Source organism: Acinonyx jubatus, chromosome D4 (genome assembly GCF_027475565.1).
Source record: "Acinonyx jubatus isolate Ajub_Pintada_27869175 chromosome D4, VMU_Ajub_asm_v1.0, whole genome shotgun sequence".
Lineage (NCBI taxonomy): Eukaryota > Metazoa > Chordata > Mammalia > Carnivora > Felidae > Acinonyx > Acinonyx jubatus.
Window position 1 is genome coordinate 37,432,323 of NC_069391.1, and position 17,539 is coordinate 37,449,861.

Below are 17,539 nucleotides of genomic sequence, written 5' to 3' on the forward strand. Positions count from 1 at the left end.
TGAACCCAGGAAGGGACCTTCTCCAGCTTTCCCTGCCATTTGTCATTGTTCTAGGGAATATGAAGAACCAGGTGAGTCCCACTTTTCCCACTCCTCCCACCCCCAGGTATACAACCACAAAGAGCTGCGGGGAGGAGGAGAAGGCTAGGAAAGAAGGAGGCACTCCTTACTCTGACCTCTAATCTGGAACCAAGCCTTGACTCCTAGTCTTGAGACTCATTGTTCAAATGCCTCCAAGGAAATTACACTGTAAACCTTCCCCTAAAGGGTGACAGTGAAACACCCTGCACACACCTTGCCTTGTCCAATCTGATGATTGCTAAGATTCTCAGACCTAAAGATAAAGAATGGAAAATGGGGACCGGGAGGCTACTGAGGAGTTATGAAAGGGAAAAAGGTTCTTCCAGATAGAGACAGTGGATAAAATATGTAGCATAAAGGTATCCTACCAACTCATATATTCCAATTCAATTCAGACACTAACCACTCAGAGGTAGTGTCAGATTCCACAAGTTTCAGGGCACAGTCCCCAACATCTGTGCCCCCACTTGTAGGGTCCTCAGGCCAATTGCATTTCTGACCAACTGGCTACAAGCCCAGGGAGTTCCCATAACCCCTCAGGTTCAATAATTCCTTAGAATGACTCATAACAGTCAGGCATGCTATACTTACAATTAGTTTTTATAAAAGATATGAATCAGGAACAGACAAATGAAAAGACACACAGGGCAGTCTGAGAGGGTCTCAAATGCAGAACTTCATGCTCTAATCCCACTAAGACACATAAGGCACATCACCCTCCTGGCATATTAGTGTGTTCACCAACCAGGAAGTTCTATGAGCTTTGCTGTCCAGAGTTTTGTGGTTTTTTAAGTGTTTATTCATTTATTTTGAGAGAGAGAGCTCATGTAGGTAAGAGCAGGGGAGGGACAGAGAGAGAGGAGAGAAAGAATCCCAAGCAGGCTCTGCTCCATCCACACAGAGCCCAACACAGGGCTTGAACTCACAAACCGCAAGATCATGACCTGAGCCAAAATCAAGAGTCAGGTGCCCAACCGAGTCACCCAGGAACCCCTGGTGTCCAGAATTTTTACTGAGATTTCATTATGTAAGCGTGACTGCATTGCTGGCTGAACTCAATCTCCAGCGCACCTCCCCTTCCCAGAGGTTGTGCAGGCTCAAAGCTCCAGCTCTCCAGTGACATGGTTAGTCTTCCTGGTGACCAGCCCCCAGATGATCCTAAGTCATCTCATCTCTTAGCAAAAACTCAGGTGTGACAATCAGCAGGACTCATAAATAACAAAGACACTCCTATTACTCGGGAAATTCAAAGATTTAAAGTCTAACTTTCAGAAATCAGGAACAAAGAGCAGTCAAAATTCTTTATTACACAACAGAAAGGAAAAAATTTCTGGATGTAAAAAAAGAAAGCTTCAGGAGGCCATAAACCAGAGATAACTATAGTCTCACACAGGCTCACGCACACATCACGGGACCACCGTGGATTCCCTTACCTTCACTCTCACTCTTCCACTCACTCTCTTCCACCCAGTCTCACAGTCTCACACAGGCTCCACACAAAGCAGAAGGATTCCTGCAAGTCACACATTTGCTGCTCCCAAAAATTCTACCCATTTGTCCATCTCTATCCATCTTCCATGGCCCCCCGCACAGCACCTCTCCTCTTCTCAGCATACTGATTTCTTGGTCTCCCCTGGAAAGTAAGTAAGCAAATGGTAAGATGAGGGGCAGAGGAGGGATCAGGGAATCTGTGAAAGAGACTGTGAGTTCAGGTCAACACCCAGGTCCAAGTGTGTCTGTGAACCTGACAGTGTACATGTGCCAAATGGGTGTGTCCTTGTGATTATGTGTCCTTGTGTACTGTGGGTTTACCTGTGCATTGTGTATATTCCTGTGCAATCTATACATGGGCGTGTGTAGTGTGAGTGTTCCTGTGTCCCATGTGTGCACCTGTGTGATATAGATATGCCTGTGTCCCCAGTATTCCTACATGGGTCAGTACTCTGGCTGCCCTTCTCTCTAGAGGCTCTATCTCCTTTAGCCTAGGTTTCCAGAGGAAGAAAAGGACAGTGCACATGGATGGGAAAGAGAGGAACATTAAAGCTATGACCCTGGAAACAGGCATCCTGAATTCTAGTCAGGACTATGGTCTTCCCACCTTAAAGCCCCTCAAGCCCTAACCCCTACACCCACCCACCCACCCAGCTCTGAATGATGCCAACAACTCTGAGGACTCTCTTGGTGAACCAACACCAATTCCCAGGAACATTTTTGATGCCTTTTTGCTGCTACCTCCTCCTCAACAATGGCTACAAGGTGCTGTTGTCTTGTGGGTGGGGGGTGAAGAGTAACCAGTCTCTACTTCTCCCAATCACTTGCTCCATCACCTGGGCCTCCACTCACCATCTTACTCCCCTTCTCCTTGCCAAGCTCCTCCCCACAAGGAAGCCCCTGAAACAGGTTCCCAGATATGGTCCTCAGTTTCTGCCCCTCACACCAGGGCCTGCCAGGAAGCTGGGTTTCAGGGCTGTTCCATTCCTTCTGATTCCAGGTTCACTGTGCTGAGAGGTCACCAGCTCTGTACACCCCAGAACAGCCCTCGATGGACCACATCATCTGGAAATCGCAGAACTCTGCAAAGGCAAGCCCAGCTCTCCCTTAGCCCTGCCTTCTCCCTCAGAGCCCCTGCCCAAGACACCCGTGACCCTGCCTCTCTTTCCCCTAGAACAAGTACCACAGTCATTAACCCATGACAGTCTCAGAGGGAGCCCCGTGAATCATCGAGGCTCTGAGGAACAAAGGACCAGAAGAGAGGACCAGCCTTCTGGCAACTCTGCACCAGACCTGACCCTGCTGGGACAGGGCCTGCAGTGTGAATATGAGTCTAAGTGTAAGCAGGGATGAGTGTGGCAGGAGCACAGCTTCTCCTCCACACCCAGACTGTAATGTTTCCAATAAAGCCCAACTAGTACCCATGGATCTGTCTGCCATCTTGTGGCCCAAGCATAGGAAAAGAGGTATGAGACAGGGAGAAAGAAGGTGGGATGAGGGGAGAGAGTAGTTGTCTCCATTCTCCACACTTCAGCCTGAGGGAACTTTCACTTCACTTATTTCTGGTCACTCTCTGCCTTACAGTCCAGCTAGAAGGCTCCCTTCCTCCATCCCCAGACCAACTGGGGCAGCTATGTCCAACGTTTCATAATGGATTAATTGCTCTTTCTGGACTCTACTGCAGCACCCTCTGTTGCCTCCATCCAGTGTGCTGTGTACTGTAATAATCTGTATTCTCTACTGCTGTATACCCATTCATAGCATGATAAATTTGCTGAATTGAATGACAGTAGGAACAAAAATCACAGGAAGATAGCTTTCAGCTCAGAGAGGAAGGGCTGTAACCTTCTGACCATTAACGAGGCCACTCACACAAGTACTCCCGCAGCCTGCTCCATCTAGGCTGGGCCCTCTCTGGAGACCTATTCCTCCTCAGACCCGGGTCATACAAGTGGAATAAGGCAGACAAGAAAGACAAGTGGCAGGGCAGAAGCCAAAGAAAGAGGAGAGAGGATTGGGAAAACAGTACTGGATTGCGTCCCAAAGCTCTTTTCTTGCTCCCTGGTCTCCAGGGAGAGAGCTACAAAATCTGACTCTATCCCTGTAAAAGAATGTCCTGTGCTCCACATCCTAGTAATAAGGCCCGATTCCGCCCCCTTAGGATAGATAGACCCTGGCTCCACCTCCAGTGTGTCACTTTGACTCCGCCTCCGTTGAAGGAATGCCCTGACTTCGCTCCTTCCGGGTAATAGGCAAGCCCCACCCCTGGTGCGCGACGGAGTCCCTATGACGTAACGGTAACGGTCTGTTTCCGGGGTGGAGCCAAGGAGGGCGGGAGTTTAGGCTGCGCCGACCCCTCAGCCCCCCTCCAGGTGATCCCCACCCCCGAAATCCTCACCCAGGGCCCCGAATATCCCAGGTCCATGACCGCAAAGCCTTTCTCCCTGATCCCCTAAATGTCCCAGATCCCCGAGGTGACCGACCTCCTAATTCCTTAACGTCTGGTGCCTCCCAATTTTTCAATCCCCCACCCTATCCCGATGTGGCAATTGAGGCTTCCGGGGGGCACCTGCCTCAGATTACCTGAGAACAGGTCAGACGGGTCCTGAGAATGACAGAGAGGGGGACATGGGGTTGGAGAATGCTTGACCCAATCATGCTGCTCCCCAGGAGACGTTCGGAGCCCAGGACATGTCGGGATTGAGGAGATACGAGGTGGCGCTGGAGGCGGAGGAGGAGTGAGTGGAGGCGGGTTCTGCGGAGGAGGAACCTAGCCGCTCCGGGGTGGGGGAGGGCGCGAGTTCTCTGCGGGCGGGAGGCGTGGGGCCCCTCAAGGGGCGTGGGCTGCGAAGGGAACCGCCTCTAAAGGGCGGGGCGGAGCCTTCCTAGAGAGGGGCGAGGCGTCTAAACCGCAGAGTCTGTGGGGTCAGCCCCGCCCCCCCGGCCGGCTCTGCCTTCTCTCCGCAGGATCTACTGGGGTTGCTTCTACTTTTTCCCCTGGCTGCGCATGTGGCGGAGGGACAGGAGGTGAGGGGGCTGCGACGCCGCGGACCCACCCCGGGCATACGAGGCTCAGCCTCGGGGGACGGATGGGGGTAATCTGGGAGTCCCCTCCTTGCCTTATGCCAGTGTCGGGTTGCCCTGCAGCTCGGCGCATCCGCGGGAGCAGAAGTTGGAGCCTCTGCGAGGCCTGATGAGCTGTCTGTCAAGCGGACTGGGCCCTGCCCCCCAGCGCTCGGGTCGCGGCCTTCCTCGCCGCACCCCCGCCGCCACTGCCCAGCCAGCCGGTGCATTAAAGATTTAAACCGAAGTCACCGTGCTGCCCTCCTGACTCTGCCGCCGCTGCCGCCATTCGGTCTGGGAGCCCCTCTACACGCCTGCTTCTCGTTACTGACAGGGCCTCCCTCCGATTGGGTGCCCTTCCATATCCAGGCCCCCGTTATTCCTAAGGATCCCTCATCAGTATCAGGCCTCCCATTACTGTCTTTAACTGCCCTCCGCCACCTAACCTCCCCACCCCCCACCCCCCACCCCCCACCCCTCCCTGTAAGTAGCCTATATGCAGAGAACTAAATAGTCCTGTCCTGGTCTTTTCTCCCACCCGTATCCCCACATAGATGTGTTCCACTTCCCTCCTAGAAAGGACTTTGCCAGGTGTCTGAAGCATCTTCTTTGTCTGAGAGTGAATCTAAAATATTTTAAGCATAGGGTTGTAGGAAGTAGGCAGGGAGGGGAGGGGAAGATTCTTAGAGGCTGACTCCCTCAACCTGCCACAGGGGAATTACTTGGGACTGTTGGAGATCTTTCTTACAGTTAATAACCCAACTTTTGGCTCCTCCAGTCTTTTCCCGGGTTTAAAGATACTTGGCATCAGCTTACCTAACAGTTCTTGCTGTGTCCCTAGAACTCAAAGGCCACTGCTCCCTGTCACCCCTTTCTATCTTGTCATCTAGTTAACCTGAGACCCTCTAGGTCCTAAAGTGCTGAGTGTGAGGGCCTCCTGGTGGGCCTGCTTCTGTTAGGGACTGGTTCCAGCATCAGAAAAGGTACCAGAAGATTAAGTTAAAGAGACAGCCCAGTGTATGGATGAGGGCAAAGCTAACTTTTAGCCTGGAGCTGCCCCTGCCACAGCAGCTTATGGCTGGGGAAACCACTTGGCCCTATCTTTGGAGAAGCCAAAGGGGAGAAATGGGTACATACCCAAAAGAACTCATTTCTTGCCTTCCCAGGTGTCTGGACCGATTGGTCCAGAAAAGACCACAAAGTATATGGCAGACAGCCAGCTGATGGAGATCTGTAATAAAACAATGGCACCTCAAGAGCTGCACCTGAGCTCTGGGATACATGTCCGGACTGGAGGGTGGGAGAGAGACCCTAAGGCCTCTGGTACTATCAGTTCAAGATGAGTGACCTCTGGGTTGTGGCCACCTTCAAGAACAGACCCAGACTCTTGAGCCATTTCCTCACAATGTCTACATCAAGAACCCTGTCAAAAGTGGAGTACCCTGTCAAGCCCAGGGCCTACACCTCACCAGGACACTATCAGAATTCCTGAGTATTCACAAGACAAACTCCAGGGAAAGACCTTCAAGCCTCACCCTGGACAGAAGAGAGGAGAAACTTGAATTGTTCAGCATGGGAGGGGGACTAGTTCCTACTCTTGGAACTGATGGTCCCTCCTGATTGTTTCAGCAACCCTGCAGCAGAAAGATGCCCAGGATAGGTTTGGGTCCCTATCCCAAGAGAAGGCCTGCCCCATAGAGGATAGCTGGCCACAGAGCAGAAGGCTGCACAAGGCACCCCTGCAACAACCAGATAAAGTCTGGATTACTGGGTTATGACTCAGTTTATGTTTCGAATACAGAGCAAGACTTGAGGGTTGAAATCCCCAGACCAGGAGTGGGAAATTCTTCAAGGTGCCAGGGGCACTAAACTTAGCAACTTGCCCCCACCATAGGCAGTTCCCAGCTTCCTTGAAAGCACAAGAAGAGGAGGAGAACTTTTGTTTTAGAGGGTGAGGGGAAAAAGGGAATTAGGGCTGGTTATAGGATAGGAGAGAAGAGACAGGGAGGAGATGAGAGGTTGGGGCTTTAGCAAGAGGATGGGATGCAGAGAGTAAGGGTTGGGGCCTGGGTTGGGGCAGGGGTGGTATTACAGGACCTGGCTGGGGAGCAGGGCCTGGCTGGAATTTGAATAGAACAAAAGAAAGCTCATTGAGCTCTTGAGTCTGATGTCTGCATAAACCAGAGACTGATTCTGGAAACCCCAGGCACCCCTCCTGGCAAGAGGCTGGCATTTCTGGGATAGGACTAGGCAAAAACAGGAAGGTAAGATTTCTTGGGTCTTTTCCCTGTTTGACATCAGCAACCTGGCACCAAAGAACTTTACCTTCTTTCATCTTTCCACCCCATCCTTCCTCCCTGTCTCATCTCCCTGGGAAAAGCAGCCCCTACTTCATCATCCCCAAGGTACCCCAGTACCAAAAAGGGCCTTGTCCCGGCTTCTCACTCTGGATGTAACTGTTCCAGCCAAGACTCATCCTCAGCCAGAAGGACTTGCTTTAGGGACCCATTCTCATCAATTTCTCCTGATAAGACAGGCAGGCTAGGACAGGAAGTATATAGAGGGGAAGATGAAGGCAAGTTGGTGCTGGCCTGCCCTCTGCTCCCACCCCACCCAAAATTCCCCTATCAGAATTTGTGTGTGTTCATATGATTGTGTGACTGGATGATTGTGAAGACACAACTGTGTGGGAGTGGGACTTTGAGGCCAACTGGGGCTATATGATTCTGTCCTTGGTTGTCTGACCATGTGAGGTTGACTGAGTGATTGAGGTGTGGCTATGAATGTGACTATGGGTATATGAGTATGAATGTCCATCATTGGATACCACCGTGGATCCTTAGCTGCCCTTACTTGGCCACTGTGTCATCAGCCTTCACATCATGCAGTACCCCTCTCTCCAGCTTCTCTGTCCAGGGCTTAGAAGCCATGGGAAATGGCAGCCCTAGAAGAGGAAGGGGTCTGTGGCAATTAGGGCTCAGGAATGTCACAGGATGAGCAATACATCTTCACCTGCCTCTGACTCACCTGGTGCCCCAGGTAAAAGGCACCCAGATAAAAGGTAGGGGAGGAGGAGAAGAGAGAAGTATCCAAGCTGAGCAGCATGAAGGGGCCCTCACCCACAAGCAGCCTCCTTCTGCTACTGCTGCTGCTGACCCCAGACCCTGGAGCAGGTGAGTGCTTGGGGGTCTAGAAGGCCAGGGATTTGGGTAAATGGGGTGGAGGGAAAGGGACCCAGGAAGTCCATCCTCCAGCTGTCTGATAGAAGGGTTTGGGGTCAGGAGTCCTCTGAACACATGGCCCCATTGTCCCCTAGCACTGCTACTGTCACCCAGCATTACCTGCTGTACTCAGCTCTACCGCCAGCCACTCTCGAACAAGCTACTAAGGAAAGTCATCCGGGTGGAACTGCAGGAAGCTGATGGGGACTGTCACCTCCAGGCCTTCGTGTGAGCTCTGACCCTGCCCCTCATATTGACCCCTGACTCTGACCTCAGTCCCAACCTGATGCTGACCCCAACCCCAGCCCCAGCCCCAGTTGCTAATTCTGATGCTGACTCAGGTTTTCATTTAGCCTTTGCCCTAACCCCTGGACCCTAATGTCATCTCCAAGCTATGACTATGGCTTTGCACCTTTCCTTTCCCAGGCTTCACTTGTCTCGACGCAGTGTCTGCATCCATCCTCAGAACCGCAGCCTAGCTCGGTGGTTTGAGCGCCAAGGGAGGAGATTCCAGGGTATTCTGCCTAACCTGAATTTGGAGCTGATAGGGAAAATGGACCAGGGGCCCTAATAGCCAAAATAATAAAGCATCATTGGATAATAGTCTCTGACTGTGGTCTCCAAGTTCTATGCGTTCTCCTGTGAGCCCTGAATCTGAAGCTGGGTGACATGTCAATAAACAGAAGAACCTCTTCATTCTCTTTATTCACATCTTCACAAACCCCTCCAGGGGCAAGGTCAAGAGCCAAGGACCCACACATACTCCCCAGGCACCTACATGCATAAATTTAGAGAACACACATTCCCTACCTCACATACACATGGGCACACATGGACACAAACGTACTCATCTACACACATTACTCTGGTAGACCTCCAACTCTGAGATGAAATCAGACGTCTGGACACTTCCAGCTGGCAGGTTGGGAACACAGAGTCTCATAGAAATGGGCTCCAAACAGAACTTCCAGCTGAGGCCACTCCCTGCCCCCCTGCTTCCATGGGGATCTATCCTGCCTGGGTTTTATCTGTCTGTCCATCCACACCAGCAAGACAGAGTTATAGGTGGAATCAGCTGAAGCCCTCCTGGGTCATCTACAGGTTTGGGGCTCCTAGAAGAAGCAGGAGGCAAATCAAGGGAGATAATAGGACTGGATCTTGGCCCAGACACCCTGAGAATGAAGGAAGAGACCCAGCTCTGAGCCCAACACTTCAAGAATGAATAGGGGTGCCCAGCTCTGATTGAACCCCAATACCCTAAAGATGAGGGAGTATAACTAGTTCTAGGCCCAGGTACATTAAGAATAAGGGAGAGGACCCAGCTCTGATCCAAGATACCCCAAGAATCAGGATAGATGTCCAACTCTGAGCTTAACACCCTGAAAATAAGGGGCCCATCTAGGATCCCCAATACTGTGTAAGAGAAGGAAGAGACTGCATTCTGAGCCCAAGGACTCAAGAATGAAAGTTCCATTCCTGAGCTCAGACAGAAGAATGAGGTGACCCAACTCTGATTTCCAACACTCTTACAATGACTAGAGCATCTGGCTCTTAATCCAGACACTCAAAATGAGGGCACACATCTCCAGGTCCAAATCTCCTAGAGGTCCTACTCACCTGGAAGTTTGTCCACTGGAATCACTGGAGCCAAGAACCCAGGCTTTTGGGGTCCATCCTTACCATCTGGTCTCAGTCTCAGCCTAGAGCATAAAAAGGCAGCTGTCTCCCTGACAATGGTGGGGCATCTGTCTCCTCCAAAACAGTGTATTAGTAAAGGGTCAGGAGAAAAATCAGTGAAAATAATGAAGTTGGGGGTTGGAGGGAGTAGGGGAATCATTCCAGAATCATAAATTTTTCAGTGGGAAATCATGAAGGGTGGGAATGGGTTTGGTCTGTGGGTATTAGAGCATCTGTGTGGGATCAGAATTTGAGAGCCAATGGCAGTTACTTACCAGAGCCCCAGTGCCAGGGCCCCAGCCGCCAGTCCGAGGAAAGAGAATATTCCCAAAGATGCCAGCACCGCTACCTGCTCCAGGGGGTCCCTGTGGTCTGGGGGAGGGGAGGGTCACATGCCACTGTGAGAGTGAGGCTGCCTAACCAAATCCTTTCTCTCTGGGGCTTTCCTGTCCTCTACAACCTTGGTTTACCTGCCCAAGCTCACCAAGTGGCCGTGGATCTGGCAAGAGGGAGGGCCTGGGGGAAGCGGGGCAGTCTGCCTGAGGCTCCTCCTCCAGCTGCTTGTGTGGCTGGCCCCCAGCTGGTATCTCCTTTGGCAGGGGCCCTGAAGGGAGGGGAGACCTGAGAAGAATTGCCCACACAAGGAAGAGCAGGGGAGGGTACCCAGGAGGTGGAAGCTGAAAGGGGAGAGCCAGCTTCTGGGGACCTAACAGAGGTGGAAGCTGAGGGGCAGAGCTTAAGCGAGGGTGGGGCCGCAGGCAACCCAAGCTGAAGCGAAGAAGACCATAGACCCGAAAACCCGTCCAGCTGACAGAGACTGTGGGGCCAGCTCTCCACCCATGCCCTGGGCTCAGGGGCTCAGTCTCTCACCAATGCTTGGAGTCCCCCAGGCCTCGGGGCTCCAGGCACTCCAGGTGCCAGCATCCAGAAAGTCCCGGGCACTGACTCGTACAGCATGGGGCAGCCCAGCCACAGCATCCGTGATCACTTCCTCCAATCCAGCTGGCTCCACCTGGGAATGAAGATGGTTCCTTGGCCCATTATCCAGGTTGTAAGTGCCAAGACTACCTGCCTTCCAGACTCAGTTAGCAAACAGCACCCCTTCCTCCCAGTCCTGTCCCTGTCAGACTGCTGGAGCCATCTGGCCTCATGTGGGGTGGCTGGTGGTGTCAGGTCTACACCTAGTGTTTGAAAGACAAAAGTACATAGTGGTTATGTAGACAGGCTGTGTCATCAGACTGCCAGGTTTCAAATCTTTGCTATATTACTTGGGCTGCTCTGTGCCTCGGTTTCTTCATTTGTAAAGTAGAGGTGAATAAACCTGAACAAGATAATGCATGTAAAATGTGTAGTATGGTGCCTGGCGAGCAGACAGTGCTCCATAAATATTGGTTATTATCTGAGGCAGCTGCTCCCCTGACTTGATGCTAGCCAATCTTTAACATCTCCAGAGGTGGGAATTCACTATTATCTTCATCTGGGTGTATGAATGTTTGTATGAGGTTGTGCCTCTGGGTGGAAGGCACTCCTTTTCCTAGAAAAGTTATTTGTAAAAAGCCACTCCTGTCTTCCCACGGATGGGTTTATGTTAGAGTTACAGCCCCCCAGGGCAGAGGCTAGGCCTGTCAGGCCCTGCTCCAACCCAAGCACCCAGCACAAAGGCTGGCCCATGGACAGCACTATATGGGGGGAGGTTACAGGACTTCAGTGACCTGCTAGTGTGCCAGAAAGTAATGAAGAATAACCAGGAACATGAAACCAGAGGCAGAACCTATAGCCCCAGATTGGGACATACTCCAGGTCTCACCGTGGACCAGGCTGGATGCTGCGCTGGACGGTACTGCAGTCGGAACTTGAGCAGAAAGTGGGGCTGGCGGGGCCAGGAGGCCGGGTATGTCCAGCTGGCATGCAGGCGGCGGGGGTAGCCAGGTACCGACTCTACTCGAAGCCCCTGAGGTGGGTCAGGGCGCACTGAGGGGAGTGGAGACACAAAGTCAGGACAGGCAGCAGGTACCCGTCCCTTCTCCCCACTACCTCCGAAGGGAAGGTGGGTGCATGCCTAAAGGTACCTGAGGGAGGCACTTCCAAGGGGTATGGGGAAATCTTAAGTTTGACCATCCATTGGGCTCAGGACTTGTCTGTCATCCCTATTATAAAATGAGCTGAGATCTAGGGACAGGTTTTTGAAGTGTTTGTTTAGTGAATTAAAGAGTGATTTTGCTTTCTATTCAAGGAAGAAAATTAATTAGCCTAAATTTCAGCTAGAGCTTTAGTTCCCCCCTCCCACACACAGATCAATAGGAAAGAGAGACCAGCAAGGGCTTACACCAGGCAGGGAGGACATGAGACATGGTGTCCTTCAACACAGGGCTAGAAGCAAAGAGGCAATTCTGGGGTTAGGAAGCCAGGAGGGATAGTGGCAGCAGCCTCTAGAGACTGAAGTAACTCTGCCTGCTGGGCTCTGATCTCTTTGGCTTTTTAGTCTCCATGGGGGCTATCTGTATGTTAAAATGGGGTCTATGTCAGGAAGGAAGTATTTGGGTACTCTGACAGTGGGAGGTTCTGTGTTGGACTATCTGTACTCTGGAGTCCATTTGGGGTCTCTGAGGTGGGGATCTGAGGAAGCAGTAGGAATGAGTACTCACAGATGCTCTGCAAGCTCACATCCAGCAGGCGTGTACTGGCCCCTAGGGGGTTCACCTCAGTCACATTGATTCGGTACTGGCTCCAGAATTCTGCCCCATGGACTACACAGCGGGAAGCCCCTGGGGGATCCTGTGGGCATGGCCAGGGCCCTGTGGATGGACTCATCCTAGGAGGGAGATTGTGATCTTGAGCTTGGAAAGGCTCACTGCGGGACCTAGCTGGAGCCCCCAGCCTCCCTGTTATGTCCTACCTCTGGCCATCAGCTCCTGGTACTGTCTTCTTCCTGGCAGGGAAGGGTGCCATCTGAGTTCAGGAAGGAAAAGAGGATCCTCCCTCTCTCTAAGGCCTTCCTCAAGATCTCCCTCACTGCCCCCCATACCCACGTTGTGCCTGCATGCCCAAATGTATAGGCACAGGGGCGCTTGTGGCTCAGTCATTTAAGCATCTGACTCTTGATTTCAGCGCAAGTCATGATCTCATAGTCATGAGATCAAGACCCATGTCTGGCTCCACACTGACAGTGAGATTCTCTCTCTCTCTCTCTCCCCCTCCGCTCCTTTCCCACTTGTGTGCATGCTCTCTCTCTCTCTCTCTCTCTCTCTCTCTCTCTCTCTCTCTCTCTCAAAATAAACATTAAAAAAAATGTATAGACACACACACCCAATCATGCACACACCTGTAGGAGGTGAGGTAGCGGGTGGGTAAACCGCTGACCTGACTGGGGCTCCAAGTGCAGGAGAAGTTCTCATAGTCAGCTGCTTGGCAGGAGACAACAGGGCGGGCTGGGGGGTCTAGAGGCAGAGGGTACAACCAGAATCTGAGAAGTCCCCAGGTCCTCCCCATCCCAAAGGGCTTACTCAGGTCCTGGACTCCCTCCAAGAGCCCCTTATCTCATCACTGCCACCCAATACTCTCTCCCCAACTCACAGCCCAGTTGTAGGGTCACAATGCCCTTAAGTGCACCATCCAGGGTCCGGCAGATGTAGGTGCCTTCATCAGTGCTGTCTGCCTGGGCCAAGACCAGTTCATGCCCTAGCCCAGAGTCAGGTCCTTGGAGCAGCCTTGTCTCCCCATCCCGAAACCAGGACACCGGGGCCCTGGGGGTGAGATGATGTATGATAGAGGGAAGATTTAAAGTGTAAGCCATGCCACAGCTCTCCATCGGCTTCTCACTGTGCTTCCAATAAAAACCAGAGTCCTTTTGCTGGCTTACAAAGCCCCTGGTGATCTAGCCCTTGCCTTCCTTTCCTTCTTCAGATCCTCTCTCTCTCCCCTTCACCCACCACAATCCAGTCACACTTGTGTTCTTTCTGTTCAAGAGTATTGAGCTCATTCACACCTCAGGGCATTTGCACTAGCTGTTCCCTCTGCCTCTTTCCTGACCTTCAGAAATTAGCTTCAGTATTACCTCCTCAGAGTAGCCTTCCCTGATTACCAATAAAAAGTAACCAATCAGTTATCAGTTATCTCTTCCACATCACTTTCTTTTGATTTTCTGCCCTGCAGGTACTAGTACCTGGCAAGTACCATACTTATTTGCTTATTGTCCATCTGCCCTACTAGAATGTAACCTCTGCAAGGGCAGGCTTCTTGCCAGGCTTGTGCTCTGCTGGATCCCAGAGCCTAAAATAGACCAGGGACTTGGCAGGTGCTCAATACATGTTGGTTGAAATTTTCTGTTGAATAAGGATGGTTTGAGGATTAGGATAGCTAGAGAGGTGAGAATTATAGACACAGGGGGCAAGGATGGGAGGGACATGAGGACTGGACAGAGTAAGAAAGGGTCATGAGTATCAGCCCAATAGGCAGATGGGGCACTTACCCAGAAGTCACTCCAGGGCAACACAGTGTCATGGACCTGCCAGGCTGCCCATACTGGACCCCTGTGGAGGGTACATCTGAGGAGAGGCTCTTTCTTCCTTTCCCTCTCTCCCATCCCAGCCCCCACTCAGTGAGCACAATGGGGTAAGGGGGCAGACTTTTAAGCCCTGTGTGTGTGGGGGGGGGGGGGGGAGTGTCATTGGGTCAAAGCATCATGTTATAATCTGGAGACAAATGTCAGAAGACAGGGTAGAGAGGGAATGTTGCCAGGTTTCATGTCAGGGGTTGGGGAGTCATAGACTAAGCATGGAAAGGGCCCACAGTGAGGGTGGCAAGTCACAAGTCGGAGTTAGAGTCATATAGCAGGATTCTTCTCACCTGGGGGGCCCCAGGCCTGGGGGCAGGGGGAGGAGGTGGACACCAGGGCTATAGCCACGGCCACCAGGACCCTGCTCAGCCCTGAGCAGCTGCTGCTCATCTATGGGGAGAGAGGTAGGGTCAGCAATCCCCCATTCCCAGATTGGAGGCTAAAGCCTGCCTCTTCCTCTTCTAAACTGTGATGTTCTAGGAAGAAAACTAAGGTACCAAATTGGGTAAGGATATCAGAAAACATTAGGGGATCTGATCTAAGTCTCCTTTCCACCATATACCCAGTGCTGCGTGTGCATGCACGCACACACACACACACACACACACCCTCACACCCTCCATCTCAGTGCTGGGCCTAGGGCCCAGAACAAAAGCCGGAGGCGACAGACTGTGCCAGCAGTCCCCCCACACACACACCACTCTTGGCACCCACCCCTGGCACCAAGTGCTGGCACCAGCGCAGTCACTCCCGTTAACTCCTCCAACCCAGCTGTTGGGAATTCCAGTGTCTACCCCCACCTGGCCCAGGACTAGTCTTTGCCTCTGACTGACCTGAGACAGCCTTCATCACCCTTGGGTGGAGGGCTGTCATGGTAGGTCGAGTCCACTCTGTACTCCTACCATGAGGCCTAGCCCTGCTCTGGCTGCCAGGCCTCTTCTCTCCTGGGCCTGGCTCCTTGGACCACTCATCTGGGCCTGACTCTGGAATCTTGTTGGTCTTGAGCCTGTGAGGCTGGATGGGGCGAGGGTGCAGGCTGAGACTGCAGAGTTAAGCAGATCCAGATGCCTTGGCTGCTGCCAGAGGCTGGGGGCGGGCGAAGAGCCAGGAGATGGAGACAGGGTGTCGGGAAGGGGAGAGGAGGCTGAGAGGAGCTAGGAGCCTGCAGGGAAAGGGGCCTGGAGTGGAGGCTACAGAACCAGGAGATGCTCAGAAATCAGGACTGGGAGGTGGTAGGGGCTCAGTGAGGCAAGGGATGGGCTTGGGCAGCAGGGAAGTAGAAGGGCAGAGGGAGTAAGCAACCATGTGTATATGGAGGTGGGGGTGCTAGGAGAGAGGGATTCTGGATGTGAGAAGGGCAGGATGAGAAAGGCAGTGGGGAAGTGGCCATGCGGACAGGAGAAGAAGCAGAAACAGAGAGGGCCCAGGCAGGCAAGGGCTCCAGGAGAGGAAGAGCACAGATCCCTCTCAAGTAGAGCAGAGTAAGGGCCTCCATGTGTCTGTCTGAATGTGTCTAGTGGCTCACCCCTACCCACTCCCCCACCCCCCACCCAGAGAACATTTACCCTACGCAGCCCCGCCCTACCTCGGTGATCCCAGTGGTTGAGTGTCCATGGCCTCCAGGACTTCCTCCCACCAGCTACAGCACCCGTCTCAGCTCCACTCAGTTCTGGGACCCCAGAATCATCCCCTCCTTCCCTTTCCCTCCCCCCGCCCCTCTGGGCCCTAGAGCTCAGCCGCCCTGAGCTAGGCCCCCACCTCCCTCTCTCCTCCTCCCTCCTCTCCTTTCACCCCCCTCCCACCCGAGGCCCTGGGAAGGGAAGAGGCCTCCCCCCAGTCTGGAAATGAAGCCACAGGCACAGCCAGGGCCAGCAAGAGGGAAAGGAGGGCTGCTTATATCCCTGTCAGGGAGAGATTCCCTATGTTTTCACCCAGCCACATTCATGTGTGGACTTAATAGACACAATCAATAAAAAGACACTCCCTTGAACACATGTGGACATAACCAAATGAAAAATCAGAGATTCATGCCCCACTCTTTTCACTCTCCAGTAAATATTTCCTTAGGGCATAGTTAGCTGTTTTTTGAGGGGAAAGGAGGCCCCAGGTTGGGGGATATAAAGAAAATCCAGAGTCCAGTTCCTCCGCCCCGGGACGTTCCAGCCATTTCTCACCTCCCCCTCCACTCTTTGGGCCCCAGCACCAGGAAATGCCTTTGGTCCCTTGGTGCCAGATACATAAGACCCACACTTACCCTCAGACACACACTCTCAGATACAGCCACTCACAGTCACATGGATACACTCATTGTCACTCAGACTCATACCCTCACATAGATACACAGATACTTAGCACTCTGCCCCTTCAATGGGGTCACAGCACTCCCTAAAAGCAAATCTTCATCATGGTTTGAGTCCCCTCTTCTAGGGAGCTCTTAGTATGGCAAATCCCACATCTCATCACTGCCCCAGGCCCCCACGTAGCCAAAAAGACAAAGGTGAACAGGGAAGTCAGGCATAGGGGCACAGAGATGCACAGGACACGAGAAGCAGAACTAAAAAGCAGATATACAGAGATACCAGGGGAGACAAAACTGTGAGGAGACACAGAAAATGACAGCTCTAGGAAAGCAGTAGTAGGGAGAGAAAAAGACATATAAGGAAACTGAGGGAAACAGAAAATAAGGAGCAGTAGACCAATGACAGGGACTCTAGAGCACAGAAAGGAAGGGAAGCCAAGTGTGTTGGGGTGAGTCTGTCTTTTCTGGACATTAAAATAGAAAGGTCAGTCCCACTGACTATTGAAGTTGGTCCCCAAGTACAACAGAGCTCCACTTCTAGTCTAACAGAGGACACAGGACACACTCATAGTACAACTCTCACTCTTGCTCTGCTACTGCTGAAGTCACACAATGGTACACACAAACCCAGCCCCCGACTCTCACACTGGCAGACAGTCTTAAATCCCACAGAGACCTTCCCAAAATACATTCCCCATGTGGTCACAGGCCCTCTCACACAAACACACAACCCAAAAACTGCACATTGACAGAACACATAATCCCACACTTGCACAGCCACATGCAGACTCAACCACACGCACACTGACACACGCAGTCATATTAACTGCCAGTTGCACCAAGTGACACTCAGTTACAGGTCCACACACTGACATCGAGACACACACACACACACACACACACACACACACACACTGACAGTCGGTCAATCACTCCAGGCCCTTCAGATCGTACACTACCCTGCCCCGCCTTCTCCTGGCAAGGCTTCCTCCAATACTCCCGCCGGCCCCACCAGGCCTCACCTTCTGCGGCCTCCGCCGCCAGCGCCCTCCGCCCTCGCCCTCTGCCCCGGCCTCTACTCCCTCTCGCCCCGGGGCCCCCGCAGTGGGGGCGGCTCCACCCAGGCACCAATGGAAGGACAAGGGTGAAAAG

General features: G+C 52.6%; 3 protein-coding genes across 10 annotated transcripts; 2 read left to right on the top strand and 1 right to left on the bottom strand.

Moving 5' to 3' along the window:
- Nucleotides 1–1,368: 1,368 nt before the first annotated feature.
- On the bottom strand, nucleotides 1,369–17,539 carry IL11RA (interleukin 11 receptor subunit alpha). Of its 6 annotated transcripts, XR_008291129.1 has the most exons (15): nucleotides 17,410–17,537; nucleotides 14,379–14,478; nucleotides 14,002–14,062; nucleotides 13,107–13,276; nucleotides 12,856–12,970; nucleotides 12,430–12,462; nucleotides 12,179–12,345; nucleotides 11,341–11,504; nucleotides 10,404–10,545; nucleotides 10,018–10,137; nucleotides 9,809–9,905; nucleotides 9,474–9,556; nucleotides 5,773–5,866; nucleotides 2,425–2,654; nucleotides 1,575–1,714 (listed from the first exon to the last, which is right to left on the bottom strand). XR_008291129.1 is itself a non-coding variant. In XM_015072967.3 (14 exons), exons 2-14 carry the CDS (start codon nucleotides 14,476–14,478, stop codon nucleotides 1,555–1,557), a joined length of 1,506 nt encoding a protein of 501 aa, XP_014928453.1. In that variant the 5' UTR covers nucleotides 17,410–17,538; the 3' UTR covers nucleotides 1,369–1,554. The 6 variants fall into 6 exon arrangements, 5 of the variants coding, with proteins under 5 accessions (XP_014928453.1, XP_014928460.1, XP_014928467.1 ...); XM_015072967.3 differs by lacking the exon at nucleotides 2,425–2,654 and having other exon boundaries at nucleotides 1,369–1,714; nucleotides 17,410–17,538; XM_015072974.3 differs by lacking the exons at nucleotides 2,425–2,654; nucleotides 17,410–17,537 and adding an exon at nucleotides 15,674–15,802 and having other exon boundaries at nucleotides 1,369–1,714.
- Nucleotides 3,782–4,882, top strand: LOC106975699 (uncharacterized). 3 transcript variants are annotated; one of them, XM_027039351.2, is made up of 4 exons: nucleotides 3,782–3,869; nucleotides 4,243–4,310; nucleotides 4,540–4,599; nucleotides 4,720–4,882. In XM_027039351.2, the coding sequence occupies exons 2-4, from the start codon at nucleotides 4,264–4,266 to the stop codon at nucleotides 4,874–4,876; spliced, it is 264 nt and encodes an 87-aa protein (XP_026895152.1). In that variant the 5' UTR covers nucleotides 3,782–3,869; nucleotides 4,243–4,263; the 3' UTR covers nucleotides 4,877–4,882. The 3 variants fall into 3 exon arrangements, with proteins under 3 accessions (XP_026895152.1, XP_026895151.1, XP_026895154.1); XM_027039350.2 differs by having other exon boundaries at nucleotides 3,855–3,944; XM_027039353.2 differs by lacking the exon at nucleotides 3,782–3,869 and adding an exon at nucleotides 3,951–4,165.
- On the top strand, nucleotides 6,721–8,449 carry CCL27 (C-C motif chemokine ligand 27). Its single transcript, XM_015073026.3, has 3 exons — nucleotides 6,721–7,808; nucleotides 7,952–8,084; nucleotides 8,283–8,449. The coding sequence occupies exons 1-3, from the start codon at nucleotides 7,739–7,741 to the stop codon at nucleotides 8,425–8,427; spliced, it is 348 nt and encodes a 115-aa protein (XP_014928512.1). The 5' UTR covers nucleotides 6,721–7,738; the 3' UTR covers nucleotides 8,428–8,449.

Excerpts from the sequence above, each read along its gene's own strand:
- IL11RA (XM_015072967.3), bottom strand. The coding sequence starts at position 14,478 with ATGAGCAGCAGCTGCTCAGGGCTGAGCAGGGTCCTGGTGGCCGTGGCT. Across the intron at positions 12,971-13,106 it reads TGTGACCCTACAACTGGGCT|ACCCCCCAGCCCGCCCTGTT; the intron begins GTGAGTTGGGGA and ends CTCTGCCTCTAG. Across the intron at positions 12,346-12,429 it reads CCAGGAGCTGATGGCCAGAG|GATGAGTCCATCCACAGGGC; the intron begins GTAGGACATAAC and ends TCTCCCTCCTAG.
- CCL27 (XM_015073026.3), top strand. The coding sequence starts at position 7,739 with ATGAAGGGGCCCTCACCCACAAGCAGCCTCCTTCTGCTACTGCTGCTG. Across the intron at positions 7,809-7,951 it reads GACCCCAGACCCTGGAGCAG|CACTGCTACTGTCACCCAGC; the intron begins GTGAGTGCTTGG and ends ATTGTCCCCTAG. Across the intron at positions 8,085-8,282 it reads TGTCACCTCCAGGCCTTCGT|GCTTCACTTGTCTCGACGCA; the intron begins GTGAGCTCTGAC and ends TTCCTTTCCCAG.
- LOC106975699 (XM_027039351.2), top strand. The coding sequence starts at position 4,264 with ATGTCGGGATTGAGGAGATACGAGGTGGCGCTGGAGGCGGAGGAGGA. Across the intron at positions 4,311-4,539 it reads GCGCTGGAGGCGGAGGAGGA|GATCTACTGGGGTTGCTTCT; the intron begins GTGAGTGGAGGC and ends TTCTCTCCGCAG. Across the intron at positions 4,600-4,719 it reads ATGTGGCGGAGGGACAGGAG|CTCGGCGCATCCGCGGGAGC; the intron begins GTGAGGGGGCTG and ends GTTGCCCTGCAG.